Genomic DNA, 20,838 nt, shown 5'->3' on the forward strand with positions numbered 1-20,838 from the left:
TTAGCAACATCTAAGGATGCCAGTGAAGTTCTTTCTAGGAAATCCAATAGCAGCTGCAAGATTTGCAGAGACCAGCCAGGTGAGATCTGGTAACCAGTTATTAGTTCTTGTTCCATACAAAAGTATCAAAAAACTTGTGTGGGTAACCATCACAGGCAGCCGAGAGTAACAAGCTCTCCATTAACAAGAGTAAGGGCTACTTGGCACATGGTCTGACCGCCTTTTGTGAACTGACAAAGGCAGAAAGGTTCGTCCCCTGTTATTACAGTAGGTAAAGCTTCTTTTCCTTCTTCCTGGTTTTGTTTTGGATTGGGGAGGGTGGGGGTGGGGGGTTTTCCCCAAGCCTTTTTAAGCATTAACATAGAAGTGTTCAAATTTGTCTCAGTAACATGCCATTTGGACACAAACAATAGGATATCTAATGGGACAGTTTCCTGAGTACAATTATTTTGCCATCAAGGAGCCTGCCAGTTTCTGTCAAGTAGTCCTGGAAATAAACTCCCCTTAACTAAGTTAATTACCCCAGATTCTTTACTCGTCCCATTCAGGGGCCCTACAAAGACAGTGTAACTAGCTACTGCTGCTTTTTCAGAGCAGTGTTACTTCCTTGGACAAAAGAAAGATCTGTCCAGAGCCCTCTTTTCTGTCATGCAACTAACTGATGATGAGAGAGGTCAGCTGCAGCTAAGCAGACTGAGGCGGAGGATGCTCTTACCAGTTTCAGTAGGACAGAAGAACCCCTGTAGAACATGACGGTCTGGAAAATGGACTCTCAACACCACCTAAGTCAAAGGCAAAGTACATTAGGTCAATTGTTTATGACTGTTCTGTAACACCTGTCCTTGGCTCAGGATTTGTGAGCAAGTTTGGTGGGTTTTTTTCAAATGGGAAGATTTGAGGTATTAACTCTACAGGAGTAGAATAGCACACTGGCTAACAATTACTGTGCAGCTCCTCAGAAAACACGGGCTCTCTGGCTTTCAAAGGCTGTAAGAGAGTTGATCTTATAGAAATAGCCTGATGCACAATGCAGCAGCACTTACTGAGAGAGCAGGAGCTCCCTGTGCTAAGTGATACACAAGCAAAGCAGAAAGTCACCCATGGACAGGTACAGACAGTGTATCAGCACCCTGAAGTGTCCACAGCAGCAGCAATCCTTCTGCCATATGTCAGAAGCAACTCATACCATTCTATTTCCAGCACTGGTCAGAAAGCACTTAACCTGGGAACTTTCCCTGCTCCCTGCCCCCAAGTCACCAAAGACAAAAACTGCATTAGAATCATATTTACAAAGCAAGATCTCCAAACTGTAACACCTTATCATTTAAATTGTAATGAGATACTATCAAAATGTACGAGTCTACAGAGGAGAGGCAGATAGGAAAGGTCAGTCATACAGACCAATGTGTGCACAACATAAGGGTTTTGAAACATCTGGAACAGAACAGGAGGAACCATATTGCCTGCTACTCAACCATATCATTACAGGACAGCTGATTTTACATGGTACAGCTGTTATGCAAGTCCCACAAACAATTAACAGGGACAGGAATTTGCTAAGTCTTCCGTAGCTCAAGACCCTGTGGACCACAACTGATTCCCGAAGTTACTCAACCCCCGAGTCTGGGCTAGCCAGAAGGACTGGAAAAAGAACAAAGGTTACCTTTGAGTAACGCTCTATTTTTTCCTTCAGCTGAGCCTCCCTCAAAGATTTTGTCATTAGTGAAGCTTCTTCCAGGCGTTTCCTAGATACACAGGAAGAAGACAAGCTGTCACTTCTGTAATTTTAAGTTTTTATTTTATTAAGAAAACAAAAGGTCCAAGAGGGGCTGATGGGAAATGTTCAATTGTTCAAAGTATCCATCACAGCATTTTCCCTACCTCCTGTGGTTCCTACGCCAAAATCTCATATACGGAACTATTGAGTATCAGTAATAATACTGTATAAAATTACTCTTCTTGTACAAGTTTAAAAATAAACTCACTATAGCAGATGCTAGAAAAGATACTAAGAAGAGCAGGGGGATGTTTGTTTAGACTACTCAAGAAGAGATGGACTTATTAATCCAATAAAACAGATATTAAAGTTGGACATGATTACTCCAGAGAGAGAGAAGAGTTACTGAAGCTGAAAAACAATGCTGCCACAAGAAATTAATGGGTATTAATTAGCAACAGGGAAACAAAACAAAAATTATATGTTTCAGATCATTCAAGAACAGGCACTGTAGACTGGTGTTTTAAAATGAGTAGTGGATGCAAAATAAAAAATAATCTACCTGCATTTATGATGAAAAATTCAAGAAAAGTTACATATATGTTTTTCTGCAAGTAAACAAATAAGCTTAGATCCAAAAGAGCCCATGTTCAGCTTTAGTCCCTTTTCCTTGTTTGCACTTAATTTTGAATAACAGACGTACCAGGCTAGATTTCTGGTGAAAAATTTGATCATGTAATTCTGCACAACTATTTGCAAGTTAATCTCTTATGCTTATACTTTGAAGGATCTCTTTCTATTTTTAAGAATCATCAAGGTGTCTCAGGAGCAGCTGGTGAATGAAACCACTACAGGCTTATTCACCAACTGTACCCAGAACTGTCAGCTGGTTACATCACATTCCAAGATGCTGTGGAAGTGCCAATTCATTCTGAAAAGCAAACACACAAAACTAACCCGCTCCATTCCTTCTTTGTGTACCAACTGCTGATTGATACCAATTCTCAGCTCTTCATGAAGTCAGAATTAAATTTTAATTGCATCTAAAATATTGCATTGTATGCAGCTAGTTTTTGGTAAGATTCACCAGCTGAGATCAGAAGCCAACTGGTATCGGTTTCAAGTGAAACTTGCCTTTATTTTTATCCCTGGCTGTGAGGGGAAAAAGGATAACAAGCATCAGCAAATTTGGAAATTAGGTCTTCTTGTGAGGGGGCTGTATTCCAGTAACCCCCAACCAAATGATCCTACATTTGTACCACTAAATACTCCAGACCCACAAGCAGCAGAGCAATTTTCAGGCCAATCTGTGTACTCATGTGGATTTCAGTGGCCTGTGGGGGGGAAAAAAAAAAAAAAAAATCAGCTCTAAGTAAATGGTTCAACTCTAGCTTGGTTACAGTGTAAAGTAGGCTGTTCCACAGTCTCCAAGAATGCTTGTAATGTTTAAAGAAACGTTACGATCCACTTAAAGGAATTTAATTTCATGATAGTTTCAAGGAACATACAAGACAGCAAAACGCTGCCGTGATAGGGAGGCTACCTGAATTTTTAGTTCAGAACTGGCATAAGAGTACAGTAGAAACATTAATTTGACAGCAAGCTACTTGAACAGTGAGACGCATAGTTACTCCAGCTTCCTATACTTCTTCCCCTCTTTGTGTGTGTTCCAATGAAATCATGTCTTGATTTGTGGCTAAGCTGGATTTTGCTTTATTTCCATTCGGAAAATATCTCCAAGTTGGCCTTTTCTGATGAGGTCTAATAGAAGGTTAATTCTGTTACTTAAAATATAAGGTGTTTCCTACTGGCTGAAAATGCTACTGGATACTATTGAAGTCAGTGGGAGTTACTCTTATGAAGCTGGCAAATTGCATTCATATATTTGTCCATCACAAGTTACAAATTGCATCCATTCAATTCCTAATAGTTAACATGAAATCAGATCAAAACAGGTAGCAAGAGCTCACTGCTTACTTTGGGCCTCTAGCAAATAAGAGCAGATCTAACACAAAGGCTGTGGCTTCTCTTTCAGAAGAGAGGACAAGGAAAGAAAGAGAAAGAGGTGGGGTGTTAAGTGGTTTTGAATAACTCCCTGAAATGCAGAACGTGGGAAGGAAACTTTCTCTTAATCCTTTTCCAGTGAGAGCCCACCTCTGACTAGCTTGAGGGTCTCAGATAAACTTACCACCACACAGGCATCACAGACACTTCGTGATGAAATTTTCAACGTCCAAATGAAACCATTATCCCATGCACAAATGCTCAACCCACTCACGCAAAAACATAGGTTCTGTCACAGAAACAGGATATAGCCCCTGAACTCAAATGGTACAAAGGGTAGAGATTTCCAGTGCCAATCATTAATTCCACACCCAGTAACATATCTACAATCCAGAGATCACAGCCAGCTAGTGCATAGTGTCACTGTGCTCCACAAAAGGATAGGGAGCAATCTCAGCTGCCAGCAAAAAGGGAACTTGCCTCTCATTCTGCAGCTGTGCCAAACGTTTCCGTACATCATCCACTGTGACTTCAAAAAACTCATCAGGAAGCTCTTCTGGGTCAGCAGGAAGCGGTTCTAGCAGGTCTAGGTGACATACAAGTGGTTCTCGTTCTACAAGCTTTGGCATAAAAATAAGCTTTGGTTAATTTTACATGCATTGCTTTGCTTATGCTATAAGGTTCCTGAAAAAAGTAAAAGGACAGTATCTGCAAACTGGAATGCAATCACTAGTGTGAAATTCATGTCACTAAGATCAGAGTAATGATATAGAGGTTGTCAGTGTTGTCATTCTTTTAAGCTGAAAAAGCTTGGGACACAATTCCTCCCAACAAGCAGTAGGAATCCACATTGTCGGATGAGCTGCTCTCCACTGTCCATATAGCCGTATAGGAAGCCCCGGATGATAACCTCAGCAGTTATCTAACTTAAGGAGAGAGAACTCCTTTCCAGGCAGTGCCTGTGGAATCTCGTCACTTACAATTCAATGATACTTTGCAGATGAGCCATATTTCATAGCTAGTAACATAGCTGTTACGAGCTTGTTACAAGTACTCAGAAATTACTCCTATCCCAAGACCACAACCTACCTCTCTCTGCTCTGCTCCAAACCTCTCTAGGTATGTAACCACTTCCTTACCATTCCACAGGCAGCATACAACTTACACAGGTGCTGCTCTTCATACTACAGACTATAAACTGCCCTTTAAGTTCTTCAGCTGCCACGCACTCCTGGCTCATATCATATCTTCTGTTCTCTTTGCTCCACATTTGCTTGTCACAGAACAAACGGCACTAGTTCCCAACCAGGGCTCTCTCCATTTCTTCTTACTCTAGAGAGCAATCCTGTTTTGGTATGGTAGTTTCTGACCTGTTGAGTTCTCTGAACTGAGCCACTGCAGGGTTTCATTGTATGCATTTCAAATTTTTAACCTGGCTTCTGGTGTGCAGAAAGCTCCCTTAGTGAAAAACTCTTGTTTTGCACTCACAAAGTACGGAGCACTGAAATCAGCCTTTGTTGCAGGCAAAGCAGACAGAAGTGAGGGAAGCAGTTCACTGTATGCCTTTTAGCTGCTATAAAGGTACTTAATACATTTATTTGCAACTTTCCCTCCACCCCAGATGCTGAGGATAGGCCGTTCAAGCAGCACATAGACCTCAAACAGCCAACACACTCCTCTCACCTGCACAGCTGGGCACAGGCAGCCTGGCCGCTCTGCTCCCCCTGCCTCCAGAGCCCAAAACTGGGAGCTGGGTCTCATGATGGCAAACCTTCCAGCACAATTGTGTCCTGGTCCACAACTCTGGTTGCAGTTATTAAAAAACAAAAAACCAAAACCTAACAAACCAACACCAAAACCCCCAACCCCCCCAGCCTATTAGACAAACAGCATTTGCTGTGTCTGAAGGGAGGATGACATTATGTATCCCTCCCAATTTAGAAAAAGTTAGATACTGGCTATCTTCCCTCACATCAAAAGCAGCAGCTGTATCAGTATGTGAATATAAACCGCCACTAGAGTCAAATGCACAAGAGGCAGTTACACCTATTGGCTCTTGAACAATTCAAACTTCTTAACTCACAGAAATGTTTAAACGCACAAAGCCTGAAAACAACAGAACTGTGTACTGCAGGCTACAGGAGATGCCAGGGGTGGGGGGAAGCAGTCCATGGCTGAAGAGCCCCATGAGAACAGAAACTTTGATAATGCAGTATTCCTTTAGTCTGCTGTCAGCCTAACACAGCTCTAGGCTCTGTGAACAAACCTGATGCCCATTTCTTCTCCCCTTATTCCCTCATATACTCTTTCTGATCCTAATTAATGCCCAGATGTCCTCCCCTTCATCTGTTCCATCCCTTCTCCCTTCCCCCAGGCACAGGCCCCTTGGGAACAGCAGTCTGCCTCAATTGTCAAAAGCGACAACACAAATTACAAGGCAATGTTCACTCTGCTTGTGGGCACTAAAGGGTAATTTGGGAAATTAAAAGAGCGAGGTTGTGTGGGTGGGACCCTTGGCTACTTTTAGAAAGTTGAGCAGGGTCAGCTCTAACTAGCGGGTGAAGGAGCCTGATTGCAGCTTTCCTGGGGCACAGGGGGAGGAATGCCTAGCACTGCAGGAGTGATCCTGAGTGTGCAGAGCCACCCTCTGGGAAAGGGTCTGTTGCACAGTGGTCCAAACTGGTGCCCGCAGCTGGACTGATAAGGTCAGACTGATGTCAGAGACTACAGGAGAATTAATCAGGCCTCCCAATAACCAGGTATACTTCCATTTCCTTGAACAGGATTGCATTTCATTTCATTCTAAACACACACATACTGAATATAGACTTCTTCCAAAAAAAAAAAATCCAACACCCAAAACCAAGAAGAATGAGCAGGCATACCCTATGGCACGTTGTAAAGGGTGCTGGGATACAATGGAGAGAATTCCAATGTCTGCATTAGCAAATCCTAAACTCAATGTTTTGTATTGGCTCAAGCAAGCACTTCAGCTAATCCTAACAGTAGCTGGATTGCACAGGGAAAGCAACCGTCACTGCCCAAACTGTGCTAGTAGCAAAATACTTCAGCCAAGACGTCAGAAATCATGAGACAGCAGAAAGCAGACATATATTCCAGTCCTTAGTTTTCACCTCTCTGCTCCAGACTGTTGTACGTTAGAACTGTTGTTCAAGCATTGCTTTCCTGACATCTTCATTCAAAAAAATGGGTCTCCATTACCAACAAAGTACTGCAAATGGGCAGTCAGGAACTTCCCCTCTAAAGCTGTTCCCCAGCCTACCAGAGCCACCTACATGATGCAATACAAAATTCACTACTTCCCAGACATAAATGCCTTATTCTTGACCTCCAACTTACATCCAGTCAAGATGTTCCCATTTAATTCTCTGCAGCATACCTGTACTGGCCCCCTACAGACACACAGCTACCTTTTAGCTCCTGAATCTATAATTTTACCTGTTTCCCCAACTGACACTGAATGCTGAGTATTTTAACTTCCAAACTAAGACACATTACTTAGCTACTACTTAACAGGAAGAAACACACTTTTCCACACAGAAGAAGGAGCAGATGTATGTATGTCTAACAAGACTGCAAAAATACACAATTAGAATAAGAATTCTGTAATATTACATTTTCAACTAACTCCCACCAACAGAGTGAGAACTCTGGAGAGAGCCGTAATGAGCAAGCTTTTGTGAAACATAATTCAGGTGGTTTAGACTTGTTTTTCAGAGTCTCTGCAACTCAATTCCTGAATTGCACAACAAGGTCTGATATAAGAGAAGGGCAGCACAAGGTGTCTACTATGCACTGTTTAGCAACCAAAAGACATCCAGCATTTTGCCTCTGAGGATGCAAAGACTGCCACATCATAACAATATCATAATATCTCTGCTGCCATGTGTTTAAAACCCCATGGAATCAACCATACATCTTGCCTCCTTACAGGCATAAGAAACGCCCTTCAGAGAGAAAGAAGTATCCATTCTGGTTGCTCTACCAATTCTCTCTTCCCCCAGAGACCAGCAATCATCCTGTTCCTCTTTCTTCATCCATTACCATTTGCTCACTTAGACATTCCAATCAGGCATCTCTCAATCGGAGTACTCTCAATATAGCCTATTGTGTCACCAACAATCCCAAAGCACAGACAGAATGCAAACACTACCCTTCCACGGCAATTTACCAAAAGGAGGCTACCAGGTATACCAACTCGCTTCCCAGAGCGCCACACGTCTAGTATTTTCTGCAATTGTGACAAAAGGTAACTATCTCCTGTAATAATAAATGGCCACCATATGGCAGTTTCTACCTTCCATTACCTAAGTCTGAAGGAAAGCAAGCTGTGCATTTTGCTGTCATATTTCTGTCAGCGATACCTTTCAGATGCTGCACTATGGTTTGTCCCCTTCATTCTTCAAAGTCGCTACTTCTGCTACCAAAGCTGAGATGTTAGGCACTTTTCACCACCAGGCTGAGGCCATCTATTCACAGCAGTGTCTACTAGGCAGCTACGTAACTGCAGTCTATGTGATAAAGCCAGGTGTCAGGAAGAATGCAGTTCACTCCGTGGTCAACACCCCAGACCTCAACATGCAGGTAAGCTGAGGAAAACTTTTATTTCATTTTAAGTGAAGTAGTGGCTATGGTGCTTTCCAAGCAGCGAGCTCTGCCTGGAGACCCACCTCCTCCCCACCACCTCAGGGAGCTCTAATCTCATGGGGAATCTGGTGTAAAGTTACCTTCTAATAATTAATGTTCTGACATCAAAGTCAGCATGCAGCTGTCTGTAAGCCATCTTTAGCCCAAGAAACGAAGGGACGCCGGCACAGATTTTATCCAGCCTCTCTTCAGCTTCAAAAACCACACACAGGCAAAGCATTAATGGGAAGATTCTTTTACAAAAATGGACCTTTGATGTTTAAAAATAATTTGTTTTGTTTTGGGTTTTTTCCTCAGGACTGAAAAGGGACAAAAAGCAGATGCCATGTGGCTAGCCCTGCTCTGCTGTTGCTGCTGAGAGCAAGGAGAGCGGAGGATGGCAGGAATGGAGGAGGGAACAAAATGTAATCAATCAGCAGCAAAAGCACCAGAGATCAAAGGGCTTGAAAGCAGCCGTCAAAATCACATGCTGTTTAACACAAGGGCTGACCCCCCCCAACGAAATCTGCAGCTGCTTCCAAAGCTGCTCTCAAACTGGAAGGGAGGCTGGCTCCAGAAGTGCCTCTGAGTGGTTTGAACTGGACTGCAGTTCTGAGAAAGATGCCGCACCATGAGAGTCCCCAGACCACCACTGCTCAGCTCTGTGCCCAACAGCACAGCTTCACATTAAGCTGTAGCCAATAAAATGATAAAACCAGTTCTGTCTCTCCAGCCAGCACACGGAGAAGTGCAAACAGGACTGGTGAAGAATACCACCACAAGCCCTCACACTTGCTTCCTTCCTTCTTTTTCAAACCAAATTGAAACTCCTCCTATTCAAAATCCTCATAGGTGAGAGTGTGATTGATGCAACATGTTAGGCTGGACAAATCACCAAGCTTACTGTTTAGTTCTCCATGCTCAGGGTCTGTTCCAAAAGGTTAAACAACACTGATTACATGGACCCAAACATGTTTATAATATAACAAAATATTCACCACTAGGTTGGCACAGTCTCTTTCTGCTATGTTTGCAACTGCTCCAGAGTCCTTCCAGGGTCTGGCTTCTGCTCCTAAACAATTCAGAAACTCATCAAGAATGGACTGCAACCACAAAGAAGTCGACCAAGACAGAACCTCTACATCAATGTGGGAGCATACACATAGTCTTGCTAAATTCCTCCTGAACTGAGCTCCCTTTGAATCTCATCAGGCATCCTTTCTTTCTACTACACAGCTAGATCAGAACCAGTGATAAACACAAAACCCCAACTTCAGGAGGTACTAAAGAGTGGGAAGCAATGAAGGGGAGCTCTGATCTTTTCTTTCCATACACAAAGTATATTTACCATCATTCACAGGCCATCTTATGATGGTGTCACAGCATTCTTGAGCCATCAGTTCTGGTATCTCTACACGGGCTAAAGCATTTTTAATTTTAACCAATACAGTCTGACTTCAGAAACGTCAACAATCATGACAGATGTTCAATTTGTCTTTCTGGGAAAAGGGTTAGAGAGAGGTAGACTTTCTTTAAGAAGCAGGATATTTTAAGAGCAAGACAGAAAATATTTCTATATGCAAGCAGAAATAACAGAAGAAAATGGATGGTTTCTGCTTCATCTGCAATACTAAGAAAATTAAGACTCAGAAGGGATGGGACTATACTGAAAGGAAGAGGTCCAGACCTGTTTTGTTTTGGGGTGGTTGGTTGTTTTTTTTTCAAGTATCAAACTCTTGGCAAGGAAGATGCAACTGTAGCTGAAAAACTGCTTTCCTTGATCTATACCCCATACATTCTACCACCCATGCCACCAAAAGAGTTAAACTGTAAATCAGAGTGAGCACAGGCAGAAGGAACTCTGAGGAAGCAGATGTCAACTACCACTAGCATGGGACACTGCTTTTACAATAGCTCTACTATGGAGTTCCACATTCCACAGAAAGGCTAAGATGAGAAATCCGAGCACACCTTACAACCTAAGAGTTAAAAATTCTGACAGTCTTTCTCAGATCTTGGAAGCCATAAGATCAAGTTGCAACAAACCTATTAAGACTGCTTCTGCTCCTATGACAATCCTACAATAAGCTAGCAAAGTTATCCCTTTCCATATGTAAAGCTCTACCAAGCTTATACCTTCTGTTTGATCTGGGAGAGAAGTCAGTCACAAGAAGCAGTAAACACCTTCAGAGTATTATAAAACACGTCTGACCAAACTCTGCTCATCTTTAGCAAAACTACACAGCAGACAGCAATTTTTTAGGAGAAGGACAAGTACCCAGGGCTTAGGTGACAAAACAGCCATCTGTTAATAATGAAAGTTGCATGGAATTTGAGGCACAGAGGTTGAGGCTCTTCTGGACTGTGCTTTCAATGCAGTTGTGTTGCCTCCACTAGCACCATTCATCAAGGATACCGAGATTCAAAGCTTTGCTCGCCTCTGGACAGCAAATTCTCTGATTCCCGTCCTTCATATTTCCTATAGTAAACTGTTCAAAACGCAGTACTTCATAACTGAACTCTTGGCAGTACTGTATGTCACCAAGGCACCCAACCCTATATTATGGGGGAAAAAAAAAAGTCTTAAATATGGAAATATCCTTCTCCTTGTAGGAGCTCAGCATCAGTCAAGGCATGATAAAAAAAAAAAAAAAAGTCTTCATTGCAAACAATTTTTCCCTTACCTGTTCTTGCTCCTTTTGCAGTTCTTGGCTGTTCTTAGACTTCTTTGGCTTAGAAGGGCCTCCAGGGCTGGAAAAAATTGTTGGCAGCTTTGAAGATGGCATATCTAACCCAAAAGATGGTGCAGCTACAGAAGAGTCCCCCAGATGCTGTCCATCTCCAGAAAAAGGGACAAATGGGGTAGACTCAGGCTCTGAGGAAGGCTGCAGCTCCTCCAAGCTGGCATCAGATTCTCTAATCGTGTCTTGCTTGTCTGTGCAGCTGTTTAAAGACATGGCCACATCCCTGTGGTCCAAGTCCTTTGGGAATGTGTTTGCTTGAGGTACAGGCACATCCACTGCTCCTTCAGTAGAGCCTGGCCTTGCTGGCAGCTCATTACACTGCACCATGGCACCCACAGCTTCCTCCTGACCAGATGAACTGCATTTCTTCATGACAACTCTTAAAGACGACACCAAAAGGAATAAAAATAAAATCATTCATCCTAACAGTACTGCCCTCCCCATTCTCAACGTGACCATGACACAAGACGACAGCTAGACTCAAATATATCCCTAATTTAATTATCTGCTTCTTCCAGACACTCCCGAAGAACAAGCTCCAGTTGCTCTGAAGCTAGGGGTGGGGGGTCGGGGGCTTGTGCAAAAAAATACTGAACAGGAACTACCCGCTCCACAGGAAGAAAACTGCCTTGCAGGAAAAAACAGCAGTCAGTTGTAAAGCACAGCTCCTAATCACTCCTGCCTTCTGTATATACTGCAAAGAACTGGCTAGAAGATCACAGAAAGGCTGTCATTGTCCCCCACCTCACCCACCCAAACAGTCAGCAGGAGGTACTGCAGGGATTGGGAGTTCAACATCTGAAATCCAAAGCAAGTAAGAATGAAGTGGTAGATGATCATCCTCTCAGACTTTTAATTGTCTGTTTCACTCACAGGGGGAGAAAGAAGAGGGGAAGAAAAGATGGGGGCAAAAGAAAAGAGGAGGGGGGGGCCAAGAAGAAAGAGAAAAGGGGCAAGAGAAAAGACAAAAGGAGGGGGAAACAAAGAAGCCCCTTTAATGTACACATGACCAGTCAGTGCCAGCATCTGCAGCTGTGGGAAGCACATCTGGGCAGCAGTTTCAGATAAACAGGCAAATGCAATAATTACTGAGTGCCACGATGTTTGTGTTTTTGAACTTTTTTCATGCCTTTTTTTTTTGTTGTTCGTATTTGAAACAAGACAAATTCACCACCAGAGTGGAAAGGAAAAATAAACGAGTTCCAACTTTGCTCCTCCCAACCTGATGATGGCACTGCCTCCAGTCAGGCCAAGTGACTTCAGTGTTGTCTTCTCTAGGGCATCTCTTCCCGATATCTGAAACGAAAACAGAGGAAACTAATTATGACAATTGCCTTCCTTGGAGAGGATTTAAAGTGCTCTTTCTAGAAAGAAGCCTGTTAAAAAAACAGACCACACAACACCACAAACAGCTGAAAACACACTCCACAGTTGGAAATGAGACCTGAGTCCATCTGTATTCACCTGTACTGCTTTACCAAATTGACTGCTTACCGAATGATCTCAAGGGAACATGCTGTACATGTATTTCCATCCCATACACACATCCAAATCAAATCCAACCTCAGCAAAGCATTATTTTTATGTCAGAAGTTAAATCACAGGCAACATCTCAGAGCTGAAAGATGGCTGATTTTATTACATACACCTTCCATCTGCTTGTAATGACCCGTTCCAGAATAAAGATGATCTGTCCACAGAGGTCAGTGGAAAGTGAACGGGACAGCTAGGGAGAGCAAATTCCATAATACGCACATACAAAATATCAGACAAAACATTAATAGCAAAAGATCAAAACAGAGAGAAAAGCAAATATTTATTAAAATGAAACCACTGTTTTGACTCGAGCTTTAAAAGAAGTTGGAAAGAAAAACACAAACAGGTCATTGAGCTCATTTTATGGGCTCAGAGGTCTAAACGGCCCAGGGTTATGTTCCAAGAGAGCTTTTTTCCATACAGACACGTCATGCTTTGAAAAGACCAGCATTTTTCTACTTCCCTTCTCAAGAAAGTTCAAAGGAAACACTTTCCAGGTTGGACAGCAGAGCCGAGTTTCTTATTTTTTAGGGACAGAGGAGAAGAGACAGTTAAGACGACTTTGCTAACTTACCTCATCTCGCATGTAAATACAGACTGGAGAGAATTCACCATGCTGTTCCATAAACTCCCTGCAATAAAGAGCAAAATACTGCAGCATCTGTAGAACAGCCTACCCCCTCCAAAACCAATGTAGAGCAACAGGAAGAAGTAAAATTAGCTAGCAACACTGTCCTCCATATTCCTCCAGTAATAATCATTACACAGTTCACAGAACTGGTATTAAGACATTAGGTAAAGAATTTGCTCTAATGCATTCACTGTTCCTTAAGCACAGACCTGAAAGTTTGAAAACAGAAGAGAAATAATTAAAGTTAATTCTGAAATTAGTTGATCTTACTAGATATATTTGACCACATCATTATTCATATGCTCAGTACCCGATCCAGAACATGATTTAGTAACACTTGGTCTTTTTAATCCCTTATCTAAATTAGTTTATTACAGTTCAGACTGTACTTTCCTTGGGGACAGGTCAGTTTCTTTCCATGTATGGACAGCAACAAACACAACAAAATACTGCTCTAAAGCAAATAATCTGAGGACAAAGAAACTGCCTGCCTTAGTATCAGACATATTAAAAAAGAGGGAAAAAAACAAACAGCAGAAACTCTCAGATTCTGGAGACCAGGGACTAAAAGCCAAAGGAAAGGCTGCTGCAAACAAAGTGAAGATCAACCCACATCTAAGCATTACAGTGAGGCAGAGCATACATCAGCAATGACGCAAACTGCTGACTGTCCATCTGCAGAGGAAGACATAAGTGAAAGACTCTAGCACAGAGAAGGGGGAAAAAACAGTAAGATGCTACTCTTCCCATTTTCCTCTAGATAAACAACTCTTGTGGCATTCAAGTAATAGAGAAGCTTTATTACATACTCACTTGCTCAAACACAGAAAACAGGCATGGAAAAGACAATCACTGCCTGTCACAGCAAGTCTCGGTTCTCTTCCAACCAAGATCATGCCATTTCAAAAGAGAGCACATATGGAAAACCCTACCACAGGGTGTTCTTAATGGAAAAATAAAAACCAACCAAACAAACAAAAACAAGGACTAACTTTTAGCAAGCAAACCTCAGATGTCTGTAGAAAAGCAAAAAGCCTTAAAGAATTAACCAGTACCTTACACTGAAGCACTGAAGTCAGTGAATTAGATTCAACAGCAGAAGAAACTCTGTTTCATGTTGGTCTTCGCTTCAGCAGCCAAAGTGAAACGCAAACCAAAATCAGCTGAGAATGTGGTAAAACATGAGATTAAAGAGAAGAATAGTTTGCTTCTCCCCGCCAAGCACACCAACTGCAAAAGGTGATCAGGAGAACACTCTATCCTGAGACAGCGGTGGTTAGGAAAGATGACTGGCTGAAGACTCACAAGCATTTTTTTTCAAAAGTTTTAGATTCAAAGTTTCAGACCAATTTAGCAGGGGAAACTATAAAACAAAAGGTGAGAAAGTTGGCCCAGAATACTGCCTATCAATACAATGAGAACTGATGAAATTTATCCTTCTTTGTGACACTCCGGTAGCTCTTGTTAGCGTGTTCTGTCCTGAGCTCTCCGTCACTGCAGTTGTACCAGGACATCCCTTGGTAAGGAGCTGAATATACCATCTGTGCTGCAACAGCTGTTTTATCTTCAAAAGCAAAACAGCTTAAATTCTTCCTCATGGTAAACTCCTTGATCTTCATGTTCTCTGGAGTCCAGTCTTGATGGGGCAGTAATGGCTTTCCCCTTTGCCTCACCTCACCCAGAAACAATCACCCATCACCTGTTACTTGAAGAGAAGCCACCTCTCTGCAAATCAGCTAATCCAACCCACCTGAAGCCCAGTAAAGCAATACATACTTGCTCATCTCCTGAGGCCTCTGACAGCAGAGGCTGAAGCAAGTCCTTGAAGTCAGCTTGTCATTTCAGGTACAATTACACTGGTGTTGGCTCGTGAACTCATGAGGAGCCTTGCAGATGACTGACTTACAGGGTTATGTGAACACTCGCGCTTAACTGCCTCTTCAGTCACCAGATTCTAGTCTCTGCAACGAACTTCACAGGAAAAAACAAAACCCACAGGACCCTGGCATACTGAAAAAAAATCCAGTATTTTTCACTGGAAAGTTTTGGAAAGATAGTTCTACTTCATTTATCTGCATTGTTTGTAACTCTGCAGTAGCAGTCAGCCACACATTCTCCTAACTGTATTTGCAAGACATTCATCAACTTGGTCTCCAAGTGTCACAAAATTTAAGCAGGAACTCAAACTACTTACATCTAGTGCACCACTTACACCTATAGCTATCACTTGTACCTTCAGGAACCCATCCTTCATCTTGTGCTTTGATTTATGAGCGTCATCCCTGGGGGACGGAACAGGGAATGACTATGAGAAAAGGATGTCAGTGACCCAGGCTGGGTTCATTCTGACTTTTCCTGGAAAGGTGCTCAATGAATGGAGTTCCACTACTGAAAACATTCTGCTTTCAGCATCATGTAACTTAAACATAAGTATTTTGGGATGCAGAATTACCAGACACAAAGTTACCTCCAGGGTTTATGTAGAAAAAGATCCCTTAAGTAACAGTCAAAATCCATTCAGTCAACCAAGCACCTAATTCTGAAGTGACTATGTACGTTACCTAGTATGTCTCTACTGTGGCCACACTAACTACTGCGGTTAGCAAGTCTTCTACTTCACAGCTGGAGCCCACAAATAGGCATGCAATAACCCAACCATTATGGAGAAGCCACCTTAAGGCAGGGATAACATTTTCTCTTTAGATAAGAAGGAAAGAAAATAACCCTTGACACTTTAGCAATCTGCTTGCACAGCAGAAGGGTCTGCATACCCAAATGCTTCTTACTACTTTCAACGCAGCAGTTCCAATAATCTTAAGTAGCATCATAGCGCTCAAAGTTACCTAACAACAACAGCTTTGCCGGTATTATCTTACGCAGTCTTTCTATTATGTCCAAAATAAGTCACAGAAGAGCAGCCTAGAAGAACATATATACAATCAATGTATTATATTTTTACATGAATCTGTTTAGCACAGCACAAAGTGACAAAACAAACTGAACAGGGAAGAAGTCAACCAGCCTACAGAGTAGAAAATGAAGGGGAAGAGCCATTAAGTTCTGGGAAAATTCATCAAGCACATTTACCTTTAGACTGAAAACTCAGCTCCAATGAAATGTAAGTGAAATAGCTAGAACCAGAAGTCACTCAGGATTGAGAGCACCACCTGGAAAATTATGATGCTTAATCCTTCAGTAATCCTCAAAAGCAAGACGCATCAAAGATTTCTAGCTAGAGGATGTGGGGGAGCAAACCTGTTAGGCACAGACCAGAACCAAGACTTCTGTCTGGTTTAATTGTAACAGTCTATCTCCCATCTTGATCAAAAGGTTAAAACCTAAGCCTTTCTAAATAAAGTACACAACAGCACGGTGATATGGGACAAGGTGAGTCACAATGAAACCAATGAAACCAAGAAGCTCCACTCAATAAGGTTAGCAAATCCAGAGTAACCTGTAAAACCAGTCCTGAGGGTCAGGGGTCTGGTTTGAGGAAGTCAGGGACTGAGAACTACTTCCAGACCAGCTGCAACAGATCACAAGGGGTTTGTAGTCCTGAGGTACCATTCTCTCAGAACGCTTCTCCAGCCACCACAACAAATCCCATTGTGCTGAAAGCAACAGGCATACCCAGAGCACTCAAATTATTACATTCAAGCTTCATATTATGAAACACAGTTAACTTCCTAACTCAAGATGAGCAACCAAAACAACACTAGACAAATAGTCTGCCACTATTTGTGTTTCTGCAATTAGTTATTATCTCTCAAGGACAGAAAGCCATGCACAATGCTCTGCAGGAATCAAGAAATTAAGTTCCTAATATAGAATGAGCATAATTTTGTGATTCAAGGCCCAGGCTCTGACCTCCCTCACTCCTTTTGCATCATTAACCGAGTAAGCTCTAAAGGCCAATGCTTGATGAGGAAAGGCAGAAAAAAAAATTCTTGTCTCTTGACTGGAAGATCGGAAAAAAAAGCACCTAAGAGACTACCCTTAGCACACCACAGCAGGCTATGCGCACTCAGACTCTTCCAGACAATCCAGGGGAACTAGTCATCCCTACCTTGTTGTCAATGGTTTTTGCTTCCACTCAGGATCAGCTATATCCCTACAGAAATCCTGAACAGAAGTGCACAGAAGATAAAGGACTGCTGAGACATGGAGAAAACAGCCCAGAATCACAGAAAAGGCAGACGAAACAGCCCAGAAGAATAAAAAGCTTGAACCTCAAGCTGGCTGCCTATCAGGAAAGGTGGATGGCCACCATTTAGGAGGAGAGAAACCAAAGCACAATGGAACACATACCCATAAGAGAGGAAATCAATTTGACTTACACAACCCAGTTTCATTCACCTTTCCAAAACTGCTTTCCACTTCAAACCAAGCAACTCTTTGGATTGAAGAGTCTTCTAAAAATGTATGGAAAATATCTGAATTTAATGAATGATACCACAAAAGTAGCAGAGTCACAGTCATTGTCAAAATTGTCTTCAAGTGTCCAAACTACAATCACTTCTATGTAAAACAGTCTACGAAGCTGCTGAAGCTGCCAGACAGGCAAGAGTGGGAGACAGAACAGCAACAGTTCTCCCAGGCCTCATGCTAAAAGGGTATACGATGCTTGTGCCCTCAGCCAGTCTCTGCAGAACAGACTCCAAGCAAAGATCCCCCAGAGACTTATTTTTGTATAACTCTTGGAAGCCAGCAGGCTCCTCCTCCAGCTGCTGTTAATCCATTACATGCATTCACTGAGGCAAGCACACACATCAAACAAACTGTCATTTCTTTGATGTGCTGTTCTTCAGAAGGGGAACGGCAAGCAGATTAGATTCCTTCATGTAGTGATCTGACAGGGCCTGTAAACATCTTGTGCAAGGACTGCCTCACGCTGAGAGGAGGAGCAGCCTTTCAATAGCTTCCAGGCTTCTTTAGACCCAATTAGCCAAGATGGACGCTGGAAACCCAGGGGAAATTCCAGTGGATTTAGAATACTTCCCCTCACGCACTTAGAGCGGCTGAGCATTCCAGGAAAACATCTCCAGTTGGAAAGTCAAAGGAAGGATTCAGCAAAAGTCAACAACTAGCCAACTAGTTAGTCAACTGAGTCAATACACACCAAAAAGCAGCACAGCCCATGAAATCTATATGGACGGCTATAGGTCCAGCTTGTTTTGTAAGTCACACAGCCTCTTTGCTGCTTGTTGAACTTCATCAAAAGTTTGCAAAGTCCATCCAAACATCTGAGCTCAGCTTCCAGAGGGCAGAACAGCTGTGCCTTATGAACTGAGTTAACAATGCTCAGCACACTGTAGCAGTCAGAAGCTTAAAAAGAGCAGCATGTACATTAACTATTAGTATTACTGTGACCTGTAACAAATAAAACCACTCCAAATGAGAAATATATAAAAAGCTCAAAATTTAAACCGAAGAACTAACTATCTAATGTGTGAGAAAGCCACACAAAGTCTATGTGTCACTATCCATAATTGCCACCCCCACCAGTCTAGCAATTCCCAAACTGCAACAGGCACTCTTCTCCTCCCAGAGGGCACTAAGAATATAGTAAGGTATGAGAGGGGCCCTAAAACACCTAGGAAAATTATACCTAAATTTTCCTGCCTACCTCTTTCCTCTATCAAAAGAACAATAATTATTTTCTCTCTAATATTTACATGAAGACTGTCCCTTTGGACTTCAGGGTAAATGCCACAGTGTAGACCTTGTCCCTGGACCACTGAAGATGAAAATAGAATGATAAGTAAGACTCATTCCTATAGCTTTAGAGTTACTACACTACCTCAAGCATTTCCTCAAGCTATGGTTTGATGACACAACATGTTGAGTAGAAAAACTGACATATGCCATTCCTACCCATCCATGGCTTCCTCTTTTGGATCCTTGTTTCTAGACATGCTACACTTCTTGTCATAACTGCCTATGAGAGACAACCCTTAACTGGGCTAGGAAACCTATCTACCTGAAAGATAACCTAGAGAAAATACTATTTTTCAGTTGAGTCAACTACTTAAGCCAATTCCCCACAAAGCTGCATAGAAAGTAGGAGGGAAGTTAGACAGGAGGGCAGGAAGTGAGCATGAACTGTTCAATCCCCTACTGTAACATGGAAGATGCCCCCGATCCAGATTTGCTCCCTGGGGCCAACATTAGTCACTCCTTTGATCTTGCTATGGGCCAGTCAGGGAGCGAAGCCAGCAGAAAACTAACAGCACATCATTGGGAGGCTGGAAGACTTAGTTCCTTCACCCTGGAAACAGCTCCAGAGCAACTCCAGTCACACAGTTCAACTGTGCAACCCTGACTTAATGAGATAACAGCCAACTCAACCCCAGAACCATGCTGCTTAAGCTATTTCAGTTGCAGAGAGGAACAAGCAACTTTAAACTTCAGTTAAAATAATTTATGCTGGTACACATTAGTCTAGTACTAACACAGACCCATAACCAGTACAGTCCATCATTTCGCATTCTATAACTGTACCCTAAAAGGTTAAGCTTGTCTGAATGCTACTGCACCATCACCCTTACTACTGACTACTCATTTCACAGCTTTTCTAGGACCACAGCCTTGGAGACTTGAAAAGTTTTGACACAGAAAGCTACTGTCTCCTTAGATGAGTACTTAATTGGTTTGAGAAATTAACAACAGTTCCTATTTGCACAATACCTTGCACAGCATCTGTACAGATGAGCAAGAGATTCAAATGTGACACAGGAACTAGCAGAAGGTGAGGAATGTAAAAGAAAGAACAAGCTAGAAATATAGGATCTGAAAAAAAAATTGTCAAGAGAAAGGTAAAGACAACGACAATAGAAAAAATGAAATTTGGAAATTTGTTCAGAACTGAACGGCTGTCACAGCTTTAAGGCTTCATCTTTTAAGCTATGACAAAAAAGCACTGTCTTTGGAGAAAAGTTTATTAGTTTGACATTTCAAAACAATATAGTAATTTTAAGTCAAAACTAAACACAAAAGTAAGCACTGAACGTAGACTGGACTAAAATAATAAGATTTCTAACCCATATATATTCAATGAATGTAGGACCAGAAATTCCTCCACTTAAACAGGATCTAATCAGTCTTTTCAAGATTCCACACTGGAGCTCTCAGCAGGCTAGATTTCCTTAAAGAACTTGCACAACAGCAAGCCTCCCAACCAACAGCAACTTGCTTAAGAACGAACCCTCTCCACCACATGGAACCACAGCACAGAAATACTGGTGATCCAAGATAATCTAGGCTACCATCTCAACTCTGGCAGTAACTTGACTTCAAACAAGTCTGTGTAAAAGACAGGTGCAGTAATATATCCAACTATAGTTTCTTCCTAGCCTTAAAAGTTTGTTATCAATTTATGCCCTGAACCAGGAGTGCTACCCCGGGATTAAAAAATAACAATGAAAACTACAGTATCTGAAAGAGCAAGAAAAAGGCAAACATCTGTGTTGTAAAGGAAAAGCCAGTGTCAAATAAATGCAAATTCTACAAATCTGCAGGATTTAATTGGATCACCAATTAATTAATTACAATACAATTAA

At 42.1% G+C, this 20,838-nt stretch overlaps 1 protein-coding gene across 2 annotated transcripts in view; it reads right to left on the reverse strand.

Moving 5' to 3' along the window:
• The window catches only part of ASPSCR1 (ASPSCR1 tether for SLC2A4, UBX domain containing), a 48,820-nt gene that overhangs the window by 21,958 nt on the left and 6,024 nt on the right, over window positions 1-20,838 (reverse strand). For both annotated transcript variants that reach the window (XR_008820508.1, XM_056329996.1), the window contains exons 5-10: window positions 13,223-13,280; window positions 12,335-12,408; window positions 11,053-11,491; window positions 4,202-4,341; window positions 1,664-1,745; window positions 716-782 (exon numbers count right to left, since the gene is read on the reverse strand). Coding sequence is in view for 1 of the 2 variants with exons in the window: in XM_056329996.1 (XP_056185971.1) it covers window positions 716-782; window positions 1,664-1,745; window positions 4,202-4,341; window positions 11,053-11,491; window positions 12,335-12,408; window positions 13,223-13,280 (860 nt within the window). In the remaining variant the exon portion in view is untranslated. The remainder of the gene's footprint in view (window positions 1-715; window positions 783-1,663; window positions 1,746-4,201; window positions 4,342-11,052; window positions 11,492-12,334; window positions 12,409-13,222; window positions 13,281-20,838) is intronic.

The sequence above is a fragment of the Falco biarmicus genome, chromosome 1 (genome assembly GCF_023638135.1).
Source record: "Falco biarmicus isolate bFalBia1 chromosome 1, bFalBia1.pri, whole genome shotgun sequence".
Lineage (NCBI taxonomy): Eukaryota > Metazoa > Chordata > Aves > Falconiformes > Falconidae > Falco > Falco biarmicus.